This window comes from Heptranchias perlo, chromosome 9 (assembly GCF_035084215.1).
Source record: "Heptranchias perlo isolate sHepPer1 chromosome 9, sHepPer1.hap1, whole genome shotgun sequence".
NCBI classification, from domain to species: domain Eukaryota; kingdom Metazoa; phylum Chordata; class Chondrichthyes; order Hexanchiformes; family Hexanchidae; genus Heptranchias; species Heptranchias perlo.
Window position 1 is genome coordinate 36,817,202 of NC_090333.1, and position 13,733 is coordinate 36,830,934.

Below are 13,733 nucleotides of genomic sequence, written 5' to 3' on the forward strand. Positions count from 1 at the left end.
CCCCACCAGGAAAGTTTGGATCTCCCCTGCCCCAGGCTGACCCCCCCTTCCCTCCCCGAGACCCGCCCGAAACTGCCGACTTACTTTTTGCCAGCGAGACTTCCACTCCCACCTGCCAGCCAGCTGCCACTTTCCAACTGTTTCGGGGCAGGCAGCTGATAAGGCCCAGGTGTTAAAATCATGATTGGCCCTCGCCCCACTCCCCCCCCCTCCCCACCGAATCCCCCTCCCACTTAAAATTCCCCCTTTTGGAAATGCAACCGTTTTGTGTATAATTTCACAAATGAGAAGTGGTTTTGTAGGTGCTCAAACTTTTACTGATGTTTAATCCATAATAATATAACATTCCTTTCCATTGAATTGACCTAGTTTAGGTCATGAATTGACCTAGAGCTGAGTGAGATCGGAGACGCATAAAGGAGGGCCCGAGAGCGGGAGAGCTGAGCTAAGCGAGATCGGAGGCGGATAAAAGAGACCCCGAGAGCGGGAGAGCTGAGCTAAGCGAGATCGGAGGCGGATAAAAGAGACCCCGAGAGCGGGAGAGCTGAGGTGAGCGAGATCGGAGGCGGATAAAAGAGACCCCGAGAGCGGGAGAGCTGAGGTGAGCGAGATCGGAGGCGGATAAAAGAGACCCCGAGAGCGGGAGTGCTGAGCTGAGTGAGATCGGAGGCGGGTAAAAGAGACCCCGAGAGCAGGAGAGCTGAGCTGAGTGAGATCGGAGGCGGATAAAAGAGACCCCGAGAGCGGGAGTGCTGAGCTGAGTGAGATCGGAGGCGGATAAAGGAGGGCCCAAGAGCGGGAGAGCTGAGCTGAGTGAGATCGGAGGGGGATAAAGGAGGGCCCGAGAGCGGGAGTGCTGAGCTGAGTGAGATCGGAGGGGGATAAAGGAGGGCCCGAGAGCGGGAGTGCTGAGCTGAGTGAGATCGGAGGGGGATAAAGGAGGGCCCCGAGAGCGGGAGTGCTGAGCTGAGTGAGATCGGAGGGGGATAAAGGAGGGCCCGAGAGCGGGAGTGCTGAGCTGAGTGAGATCGGAGGGGGATAAAGGAGGGCCCGAGAGCGGGAGTGCTGAGCTGAGTGAGATCGGAGGCGGATAAAGGAGGGCCCGAGAGCGGGAGTGCTGAGCTGAGTGAGATCGGAGGGGGATAAAGGAGGGCCCGAGAGCGGGAGTGCTGAGCTGAGTGAGATCGGAGGCGGATAAAGGAGGGCCCGAGAGCGGGAGTGCTGAGCTGAGTGAGATCGGAGGCGGATAAAGGAGGGCCCGAGAGCGGGAGTGCTGAGCTGAGTGAGATCGGAGGGGGATAAAGGAGGGCCCGAGAGCGGGAGTGCTGAGCTGAGTGAGATCGGAGGCGGATAAAGGAGGGCCCGAGAGCGGGAGTGCTGAGCTGAGTGAGATCGGAGGCGGATAAAGGAGGGCCCGAGAGCGGGAGTGCTGAGCTGAGTGAGATCGGAGGCGGATAAACTGGGACCAGCGGTGGAGTTCCAGAGGTGACGTCACCAGTGAAAAAGTGATGCAGCGCAGGGGAGGCAGCTGATTGGTATGTAGGTTCAGGTGAGTATTTCTCCTATTCTGCCGTGCAGTAACTAAAGTAAAAAGAAAGGGAAGGTCTGCAGGTCTTATAGCAGGTGGCGTTTTTTGAGTGAATCAAGGTCCCTATTGTAGTTAACATTCTCTAAATTAAGAGTAATTTAAAGGAGTAAACTCCTTAAGGGAGTAACTAACAAGCTTAATCTAAGGCAAGTCATGGCAGCAGAGCTCGCACCCGTGATATGCTCCTCCTGCACTATGTGGGAAGTCACGGACACTATCGGTGTCCCTGGCGACCATGTGTGCAGGAAGTGTGTCCAGCTGCAGCTACTGGCTAACCGCATTTCGGAGCTGGAGCTGCGGGTGGATTCACTGTGGAGCATCCGCGATGCTGAGATTATCGTGGATAGCAAGTTCAGTGAGGTGGTCACACTGCAGGTAAAGATTACACAGGCAGAAAGGAAATGGGTGACCGCCAGGCAGAGTAAAAGAACTAGGCAGGTAGAGCAGGAGTCCCCTGGGGCCTTCTCCCTCTCAAACAGATATACCGCTTTGGATACTGTTGGGGGAGATGGCTTATCAGGGGAAAGCAGCAAGAGCCAAGTTCGTGGCACCACGGGTGGCTCTGCTGCACAGGGGGGGAGGAATAAGAGTGGGGCTATAGTGATAGGGGAACAGATAGGCGTTTCTGCGGCCGCAAACTTGACTCAAGGATGGTATGTTGCCTCCCTGGTGCTAGGGTCAAGGATGTCATGGAGCGGCTGCAGGGCATTCTGGAGGGAAAGGGTGAACAGCCAGTAGTCATGGTCCATATCGGTACCAACGACATAGGTAAAAAAAAGGGATGAGGTCCTGCAAGGTGAATTTAAGGAGTTAGGAGATAAATTAAAAAGCAGGACCTCAAAGGTAATGATCTCAGGATTACTACCAGTGCTACGTGCTAGTGAGTATAGGAACAGGAGAACAGATGAATGCGTGGCTGCAGGGATGGTAGGAGGGAGGGATTTAGATTCCTGGGACATTGGGACCTGTTCTGGGGAAGGTGGGACCTGTACAAGCGGGACGGGTTACACCCGAGCAGGACCAGGACCGACGTCCTCGCGGGGTGTTTGCTAGTGCTGTTGGGGAAGGTTTAAACTAGAGTGGCAGGGGGATGGGAACCTGAGCAGGGAGATAGAGGAGGGGGAAACAAGGATAGAAACAAAAGACAGAAAGGGAAGAAGCAATAGTAGAAGGCAGAGAAAACAAGGGCGAGAAACAAATAGGGCCATAGTGCAAAATAAAACTAAGATGACTAGCAATCTTAAAAAGACAAGTCTAAAGGCATTGTGTCTTAATGCGCAGAGCATTCGCAATAAGCTAGATGAATTAACAGCGCAGATAGATATTAACGGTTATGATATAGTTGCAATTACGGAGACATGACTGCAGGGTGACCGAGGATGGGAACTGAACATCCAGGGGTATTCAATATTTAGGAAGGACAGGCAAAAAGAGAAAGGAGGTGGCATAGCGTTGTTAGTAAAGGGGGAAATCAATGCAATAGTGAGGAAGGATATTGGCTCGGAAAATCACAATGTGGAATCTGTATGGGTGGAGCTAAGAAACACCAAGGGGCAGAAAACATTGGTGGAGGTTGTCCAAAGGCTCCCAAACAGTAGTGGAGATGTAGGGGAGGGCATTAAACAGGAAATTAGAGACACATGCAAGAAGGGTACAATTGCAATCATGGGTGACTTTAAACTATATATAGATTGGTCAAACCAAATTAGCAATAATACTGTGGGGGAGGAATTCCTGGAGTGTGTACGTGATGGTTTTCTAGACCAATATGTTGAGAAACCAACTAGAGAACAGGCGATTCTAGACTGGGTATCGTGCAATGAGAAAGGATTAATTAACAATCTTGTTGTGCGGGGTCCCTTAGGGAAGAGCGACCATAACATAATAGAATTCCTCATTAAGATGGAGAGTGAAGTAGTTGAATCCGAAACTAGGGTCCTGAATCTAAATAAAGGAAATTACGAAAGTATGAGGTGCGAGTTGGCTATGATAGATTGGGGAACTTTACTAAAAGGGATGACGGTGGATAGGCAATGGCTAATATTTAAAGAACGTGTGCAGGAATTACAACAATTATTCATTCCTGTCTGGCGCAAAAAAAAAACAGGAAAGGTGGCTCAACCGTGGCTTACAAAAGAAATTAGGGATAGTATTAGATCCAAAGAGGAGACATATAAAATTGCCAGAAAAAGCGGCAAGCCTGAGGATTGGGAGCAGTTCCGAATTCAGCAAAGGAGAACAAAGAGATTGATTAGGAGGGGAAAAATAGAGTATGAGAGTAAACTAGCAGGGAACACAAAAACTGACTGTAAAAGCTTCTATAAATATGTCAAGAGAAAAAGATTAGTGAAGACAAATGTAGGTCCCTCACAGTCAGAAATGGGGGAAATTATAATGGGGAACAAAGAAATGGCAGAACAATTAAACACATACTTTGGTTCTGTCTTCACAAAGAAGGACACAAATAACCTCCCAGAAATATTAGGGAACCAAGGGTCTAGTGAGAAGGAGGAACTGAAGGAATGCAGTATTAGTAAAAAGAAAGTGCTAGGGAAATTAATGGGGCTAAAGGCTGACAAATCCCCAGGGCCTGATAATCTACATCCCAGAGTACTAAAGGACGTGGCCCTGGAAATAGTGGATGCATTGGTGATCATCTTCCAAAATTCGATAGACTCTGGAACAGTTCCTACAGATTGGAGGGTGGCAAATGTAACCCCACTATTTAAAAAAGGAGGGAGAGAAAAAACAGGGTATTACAGACCAGTTAGCCTAACATCAGTAGTGGGGAAAATGCTAGAGTCTATTATAAAAGAACACTTGGAGGGCATTAACGGGATTGGACAAAGTCAGCATGGGTTTATGAAAGGGAAATCATGCTTAACAAATCTACTGGAGTTTTTTGAGGATGTAACTAGTAGAATAAATAGGGGAGAACCAGTGGATGTGGTGTATTTGGATTTTCAGAAGGCTTTTGATAAGGTCCCACACAAGAGGTTAGTGTGCAAAATTAAAGTACATGGGATTGGGGGGAATATACTGGCATGAATTGAGAATTGGTTGACAGACAGGAAACAGAGAGTAGGAATAAACGGGTCTTTTTCTGGGTGGCAGGCAATGACTAATGGGGTACCGCAGGGATCAGTGCTTGGGCCCCAGCTATTCACAATATATATCAATGATTTGGATGAGGGAACTAAATGTAACATTTCCAAGTTTGCAGACGCACAAAGCTGGGGTGGAATGTGAGCTGTGAGGAGGATGCAAAGGGGCTCTGATGTGATTTAGACAAGTTGGATGAATGGGCAAGAACATGGCAGATGCAGTATAACGTGGATAAATATGAGGTTATCCACTTTGGTTGTAAAAACAGAAAGGCAGATTATTATCTGAATGGTGATAGATTGGGAAAAGGGAAGGTACAACGAGACCTGGGTGTCCTTGTACAGAGCATTCAGGTGGAGCAAGCAGTTAGGAAGGCGAATGGTATGTTGGCCTTCATTGCAAGAGGATTTGAGTACAGGAGCAGGGATGTCTTACTGCAGTTACACAGGGCCTTGGTGAGACCACATCTGGAGTATTATGTGCAGTTTTGGTCTCCTTATCTGAGGAAGGATGTCCTTGCCATGGAGGGAGTGCAATGAAGGTTTACCAGACTGATTCATGGGATGGCAGGACTGACGTATGAGAAGAGATTGGGTCGACTAGGCCCATATTCACTCGAGTTTAGAAGAATGAGAGGTGATCTCATCGAAACATATAAAATTTTGACAGGGCTAGACAGACTAGATGCAGGGAGGATGTTCCCGATGGCTGGGGAGTCCAGAACCAGGGGTCACAGTCTCAGGATACCGGGTATGCCATTTAGAATCGAGTTGAGGAGAAATTTCTTCACTCAGAGGGTGGTGAACCTGTGGAATTCTCTACCACAGAAGGCAGTGGAGGCCAAGTCATTAGATGTATTCAAGAAGGAGATAGATATGTTTCTTAATGCTAAAGGGATCAAGGGATATGGGGAAAAAGCGGGAACAGGGTACCGAGTTAGACGATCAGGCATGATCATTTTGAATGGTGGAGCAGGGCCGAAGGGCTTAATGGCCTACTCTTGCTCCTATTTTCGATGTTTCTATGTTTAGGTTTCTTAGTACGAGTAACATAAACAAAGCACTAGTCTAAAATTTACTTGAAAATATGAAGGTTAAACATGTGATACATTATTTAAAAAGAAGAAACCTGTAATAATGTGTAAACAATGACTGTACTTGCTGTTCATCTTACCTATTGCGTTTCTCATGTTATATTATTTACTCACAAGGCTGCCCTTGCATTTAGGAACACATGAAACTTGAATTCAACCCCCATTAAAAAAATTAATAAATCGCGTACAGTCCACTCCCCCACTTAAACCAATTTTTTTTTGCATCAGAAAAGCACAACCCATATTCAAGTACATATGGTGTCATGAGGAATGAATTAGTGGGCTTCACAAGACATAATTGATAACACAAAAAATGATTGTCAAATAGTGGTGTGAAATTGAATAATGAAACATTAATTATTACAGAGTTGGGGGTTAAATTACAATTCCTCTTTTCGTTTCACAATGAGCTGTCTCACTAGTGATAAAATTTGCGGCTTTATTTCTGCGACTGAGACAGAAGGTTCCCAAGCATCCACCACCTCTCCATTCACATCCACAAGGTACTTCCAGAAATTCCAGTTTGGTTCCTTCCCAGAGGAGTCTACAATGAAATGCAGAAACAATTCTTATTATGCATAATATTCTTAAGATTTACTGTACACATATTTCTGAAAATACCTACATGGTTGTTTTCAACAGCAGTAACTTGCATTTACATAGCGCCTTTAACATAGTAAGACGTCCCAAGGCACTTCACAGGAGCGATTATCAAACAACATTTGACACCGAGCTACATAAAGAGATATTAGGACAGGTGACCAAAAGCTTGGTCAAAGAGGTAGATTTTAAGGAGCGTCTTAAAGGAAGAGAGGTGGAGAGTTTTAGAGAGGGAATTCTAGAGTTCTAGGCAGCTGAAGGCACGATCGGGGATCGGGGATGCACAAGAGGCCAGAATTGGACGAACTTAAAGGATTGTAGGGCTGGAGGAGCTTACAGAGATAGGGAGGGGCGAGGTCATGGAGGGATTTGAAAACAAGGATTAGAATTTTAAAATCAAAACGTTCCCGGACCGGGAGCCAATGTAGGTCAGTAGGCACAGGGGTTATGGATGAACAGGACTTGGTGCGAGTTAGGATACGGGCAGCAGAGTTTTGGATGAGCTCAAGTTTACGGAGGGTGCAAGGTGGGAGGCCGGCCAGGAGAGTCTAGAGGTAACAAAGGCATGGATGAAGGTTTCAGCAGCAGATGAGCTGAGGCAAGGACGGAGACAAGCGATGTTACGAAGGTGGAATTCTGCGATCTTGGTGATGGAGAAGATATGGGGTCGGAAGCTCACCTCAGGGTCAAATAGGACACCAAGATTGTGAACGGAATGATTCAGCCTCGGACAGTTTTCATGGAGGTAGCAGATATCAGGGCTTTATTTTTTGCTTTTTTGCACAACGTCATCCCCAGTTCAAGTGCAGTATGAATTACATGCAGAGTAAAACTCCCTCTGCTCCACTTCCACCCAATTTAAGAAGGTAACAACTCCACCCGTGACAAAAATGTGCTTTTTTATTTCTCACAACAGTCATTCACTTTGAATAAGATCACCAATTTGCATTGGATTATGGCTAGTTTTGTGCTGTGGAGTTATTCCTACTAAATGTTGGATTTATAAAGGATGTTCATATTAGCAGTTTGCTACCATCAAACTTGACGTCATCAGCAAACTTGCAATTAAACAAAGTAGTGTTCCTAACACTAGAGGCAGCACAAACCACCAAAGTAGAGAGGGGGATTTTAACTTCCGGGGTGTGGTGAAGTGGGCAAAATTGCAGAGGAAGGGTAGCCTGCAGCGGCCTGCATTATTCTTGCTCCTCCTAGCCCCACAAAAATAATTTTAACACTTACCTTTTCAGGCCTCATCCTCTGCCTGCCGGGTTCTACTGAGCGGAGTCCCCACGATGCATGTTCTGCCAAGTAGGATGTGCATCATGGGACCCCAATCTGCATGAATTCACAAGGCTCCTACCTGATTCAGGCGGACACCTAAGTTGCCCATGAAAGCTCTAGAGGCAAAATGGTAGGAAGCGAATGGAAATGGCACGGTAAGCCCACCGCTGTGATTTTAACTCTGTTACTGCTCCATTTCTGCTGGGTGGAGGGAGTTAAAATCGTCCCTTAGGTGCTCTCAGTCACAGGTCTATTACATGTGCTGCCTCAGTAGCTTTCAGACGTGGAGGTGCCCAAAAAACTTGGCTGCCAACAGCTGAAACCCTCCTGCATACCCCACACAAGCCGTTGAACCAGATTTATTATCATTAGCCTGTATCAGGGAAGTAGTCACTGAGATCCTAATGCTCCTGCCCTCTTCCCACCCCCGCCCCCCCCATCCCACTCCTCTCAGCGGATTTACCCCTCCCATAAAATCATTCTCTCTTCTGGTACTGATCTGCTAAAACAATAAAAAGACTCTAGATCTTTTAAAAATGGGCACTATGTTCTAGCAGACTAGTATAAAAAATGGCTCTAGATGAAGGATTAATAGAATCATAGAATGGTTACCACACAGGAGACCATTTGGTTGGTTGCTTGACTGCTGAGAACTCATATTGATGGGATGCAAGTGGAGCAGCCGTTGTCTGCCTGCTCACCCTGCTGTCTACATGTCCATTCCCCTCTCAGTCTGTCTACTGCATGGAGCTATATTACACCACATAAACTAAAGAATAACAAACAAGCCTGCAAGAGATCCTGACCCCCACTGTTCGTGAAGGGGAGATCTTGCAAATCTAACTTACTGAATTTTCTTTGAGGGTGTAACAAAGGAGCTTGAAAGGAAGGTTAAGGCAGTAGACGTGGTGTACTTGGATTTCAGTGAAGCCTTTGATACAGCTCCTCTAGAAAGACTGGTATTGAAAAGAAAGAGAGCAGGAATCAGTGGAAATATTTTACAACAGATGTGTAATTGGTTGACCAATAGAATTCAGTCAGTGGTACAGGAATTGTCATCAGCCTGGGAGAATGTTAGCAGTACAGTCCCACAGGTCTGATATGGGACCTCTTGTTTAATATCTTCATAAATGATTTGGAGCTAGGAGTCACAAGGACAGTGGGTAAATTTGAAGACAATACAAAGGTAATAAAAGGTGGTAGACTGCAAAGCTGAACAAGATAAGCTAAAGGAGGATTCAAATATAATTGGGAATTGGGCAGACAGGTGGCAGATGAAATTCAATGCAAAGTGCTTCACATGGGAACAAAAAAATCCAGGAAGGAACTATTACTTAAAAGGAAATAAAACAATGTGTATGGAAAATGAAAGAGATGTGGGGGGGTCCTGATTGATAACAAATTGAAGCTGTCGCAACAATGCTCAGAGGCAGCGAGTAAATCAAATCAGATGTTGGGATGTATGAAAAGGTCAATACTGAGCTGAAATGCTAAGGTAATCCTGCCTCTTTATAAATCATCGCTGCAACCGTACTTAGAATACTGTGTACAGTTCTGGTTGCTACACTATATAAAGGATATTGCAGCTATTGAAAGGATATAGAAGACAGCAACCAGAATGATTGAGGGGATGGATTATGAGGAGCAATTATGTAATTTGGGCACTGGAAGAAAAGGTTCAGATGTGATATGATGCTGTTTTTAGGATTCTAAAGGGATTAGATAATGTAGACCATGACAAGCTGTTTCACCTTGTCCAGAACAGTAGAACCAGAGGACACAGCCTGCACTTGAAAGGGAGTAAATTCCAAACTAATCTGCAGAAATGTTATTTCAGGAAGTGAGTGATTAGTCTATGGAACAAGCTCCTTAGGGAGATGGTGAATGCAGATAGTGTTGATACATTCAAATGAAAATTAAATATATTTCTTTCAGAAAATAATATTTTGGGCCACAGTATATGAGTAATTTGACACATGACGTAAGTGTAGCATGCTTGGGGGAGGGGGAACAGGTGACTTTGGTCCTAAAGCTTTCCACCACTGAGGGTTTTCCCCTCCTCGTGTCTGGGTCTGTTGTAGACTAATTGATAGAGACTGATTGTCATGATTAATCAACAACTCCATTATTGTTGTATCATGTGACTACCAGGATGGTAGAAGGTGAACTAGATGAAGCTTGGTCTTTTTGCGTCTAGCAATTCATACGTTCCACTGTTTAGACCACCCCATTCTGTTTTACAAGACCAGTTTTAATCCCTTCATTTTCTTTATTTGTTCTTGGGATGTGGGTGACTCTGACAAGCCAGTATTCATTGCCCATATTTGGTTGCCTTAAAGACATTAAGAGTCATGGAAGTCCTCTTATCCCTTTCGGTATCAATTTCTGCCTCTCCTTAAATTTCATCCAGCTCAAGAAATTGATTTTAGGATCTGAATATCAAATGGCTTCGCTGTTGCTTCAGTTGATATTTTAGAATCTGAAAAAGAAAGTTTCCTTTAAAAACGTTTATCTTTCCTGAGCCATGATAGGTTGAAACAGCTGGGTCTCTACACTTTAGAGAAGCATAGACTTAGAAACCTCAATCAAATCACCACCAAGATGATGAAGGGTTTAGATTGTGTTTGTGGAGACAATTTGTTTCAACTGAATAGGTTAGGGAGGACCACGGCTCACAATCTCAAGTTATGTAAAGGCAGAATTAGGTTAGATGGTCAGAGGTGGTTATTTTCCCAGAGAATAGTGGACCTGTGGAACAGGCTGCTGGGTCGTGCGGTGAATGCTGATTCACGGAATTCCTTCAGGAGAGAACTGGACAAGTTTCTGGCTGGGGCGGAGATCACCATGTACAAGAGGTAAATACCATGTAACATTAATCAGGGCCAGAGTAATCAACTGGACTAGTTTTGATCGCTGAAGGGTGTCGGAGAGGAATTTTCCAGATTTTTTCACCCCAATTGGCCTGTGTTTTTTTTTACTTTTCCAGAGAGATTACATGGCTGTCCCCGGGTGGGGTGAGGAGTGTATATATTGTGATGCACAAGACATTGCAGTTGCGTGCAACCGGATGGACCAGTAGGTCTTTTCCTGTCCATAATTTTTCATATGTTGGTATAAGGCTCCAGTGGAACTATCTCAGCCACCCAAAGCTCAACCTCATCTTACTCACAGAACATCTCATAGGATTAATAGATTGGGCATTCAAGCGAGTAAGTTAGCTGGTACAAAGGGTAACCTGGCGAAAAAGCCACAAAGCCCTGTTTACGAATCTATCCAGGATTTCTGCCAATCTTTCGCTGAAGTTACGGCGGCCAATCGGGAGAACCTTCAAGGAAATTCCCAGCAATTACGTCACAGCTGCAGCAATATGGTGGGATCTTCACTGTCAGCTCAAAAAGTAAGAAGCATGAGCTAACAATAATCAGATCATGATCTGATGAATGAGGTTTTCATCAGAGGAACACTCACGATGAATTACATGGATCAATATAATTACTACGGAGCAAGTCAATCACTTTTTCCAGCAAGATAAATTCCTTATTCACGGCTCCTCTTCAAAGCTCAGTAGGTAAAGTCAGCATACAGATGCACCATACAAGCTAGAAAGTCACAGTTTCAATTCCCAGTCTGTGCCGAGTTAGCTGAACTCAGCTGAGGTGATAGTTGGGGCACTACAATTGCTAAGCTAGTGAGGGGAAGATCAGCTGAGACTCCAGCTCCTAATTGCTATCTAAAGTACTGCTGTGTGAAGCTGTAACACAACGTTTGACAAGTAATGATACTGGAGAATCTAAATTCACAAGCAGTGATATTGGGAAATGTTGCTTGACAAGTGGCAATATCCTGGCTTATTTTACAGACCAATTTCAGGGAATGCTATGGAATATATATATGGCTACTTTAAAATTCTAGCTCTGCTTCTATAAATACTACAGAGCAATAGTATTGTGTTCAATTCTGGCCACCGCACTTTAGGAAGTTTGTCAAGGCCTTAGAGAGGGTGCAGAAGAGATTTACTGGAATGGTACCAGGGATGAGGGACTTCAATTATATGGAGAGATTAGAGAAGCTTGGGTTATTCTCCTTAGAGCAGAGAAGGTCAAGAGGAGTTTGACAGGAGTGTTCAAAATTGGTTTTGATAGGGTAATTAAGGAAAGACTGTTACCAGTGGCAGATGGGTCGGTAACCAGAGGACACAGATTTAAGGTGATTGGCAAAAGAATCAGTGGCAACATGAGGAAACACTTCTTTTTATGTGGCGAGTTGTTATGATCTGAAACACACTGCCTGAAAAGCTGGTGGAAACAGATTCAATAATAACTTTCAAAAGGGAATTGGATAAATACTTGAAGGGAAAACATTTACAGAGGTATGGGGAAAGAGCAGGGGAATGGAAATAGTTGGATAGCTCTTTCAAAGAGCCGGCACAGGCACGATGGGCCAAATGGCTTCCTTCTGTGCTGTACCATACTATGATACAACAGCCTTACCGGTCATACAGAATGGAAGCACAGAACATGGCCCTTTCTGGAAGCTCATGGTAGATTCCCACTTACTGCCAGAAGCACTTAGCAACATGCACAGAGTGTTAACATTTATATTCACATGGTTCAACACTTCTGATCCCCCTCCCATTCCCAACCTTTCCATCTTTGGCCTCGTTCACAGTTACAACCAAACGCCACACAAACTTCAGGAGCAGTATCTCATCTTCTTCTTAGGCACTCAGCAGCTTTCTGGTTTAAATAATAAAGGGATTTTTTCAATTTAGTGCTCTGGCAAGAGTCTCGTCCGCTTGAAGAACATATTGGAAATATGGGCAAGAGCTGTGCATGATTTTTTGACCATTAATTTAAATGTATGTCCGAATCTCCGACATGTTAATCCAGTGAGCGAGGCCCCTCACTCAGTCAGAAGATTATCCCTATTGACTTTAATGATTTCAGACCTTAGTTGCTTCTCATTTGCCATCCAATTTCTCTCATTCATTTTCCACTTTGGAGTTTCCAACATGTTTCCTCAATCAGATCAAGATGTCTGTATGTATCACCCAACACTTTTCAGCTTTTTCCAGTCAATAAAAAAAAAACACCCTCAGGAATTTGCCTCCTTCTTTGTAACAGTATCTGACCACTGATATTTACTGATTGTTCCCTCTCCATCTTTGTTTTGATCAGTCCTAAAATAGGGTTCACCTACCTTCCCTTTCCAGTTCCAATGAAGGGCCCCTACCCACAACATAAGAAATAGGAACAGGAGTAGGCCATACGTCCCCTCGAGCCTGCTCTGCCATTCAATAAGATCATGGCTGATCTTCAAACTTAACTCCACTTTCCCACCCTATCCCCATAGCCCTTGAATCCTTTAGTATCCAAAAAGCAATCGATCTCAGTCTTGAATATACTCAATGACTGAGCATCCACAGCACTCTGGGGTAGAGAATTCCAACGATTCACAACCCTCTGAGTGAAGAAATTCTTCCTCATCGCGGTCTTAAATGGCCGACTCCTTATCTTGAGACTATGACCCCTAGTTCTAGACTCTACAGCCAAGGGAAATACCCTCTCAGCATTTACTCTGTTAAGCTCTCTCAAAATCTTATACATTTCAATGAGATCACCTCTCATTCTTCTGCACTCCAGAGAATATAGGCCCATTCTACTCAATCTCTCCTCATAGAACAACCCTCTCATCCCAGGATCAATCTAGTGAACCTTCATTGCACCCCCGCTAAGGCAAGTATATCCTTCCTTAGGTAAGGAGACCAAAACTGTACACAGTACTCCAGGTGTGGTCTCACCAGAGCCCTATATAATTGCAGCAAGACCTTCTTAGTCTTATACTCCAACCCCCTTGCAGTAAAGGCTAACATATCATTTGCCTTCCTAATTGCTTGCTGTACGCGCATGTTAACTTTCTATGATTCATGTACAAGGACACCCAAATCCCTCTGACTATCAACGTTTCTTAGTTTCGCACCTTTTAAAAAATATTCTGCTTTTCTATTCTTAGGAACATAAGAAATAGAAGCAGGAGTAGGCCATACAGCCCCTCGAGCCTGCTCCG

General features: G+C 44.8%; 1 protein-coding gene across 1 annotated transcript in view; it reads right to left on the bottom strand.

The window, feature by feature from the left end:
* Positions 1–294: 294 nt before the first annotated feature.
* Positions 295–13,733, bottom strand: part of gpx7 (glutathione peroxidase 7) — a 34,475-nt gene continuing 21,036 nt past the window's right edge. Inside the window, exon 3 of the mRNA XM_067990198.1 lies at positions 295–6,330. Within this exon, the coding sequence (XP_067846299.1) occupies positions 6,167–6,330 (164 nt within the window). The 3' untranslated portion in view covers positions 295–6,166. The remainder of the gene's footprint in view (positions 6,331–13,733) is intronic.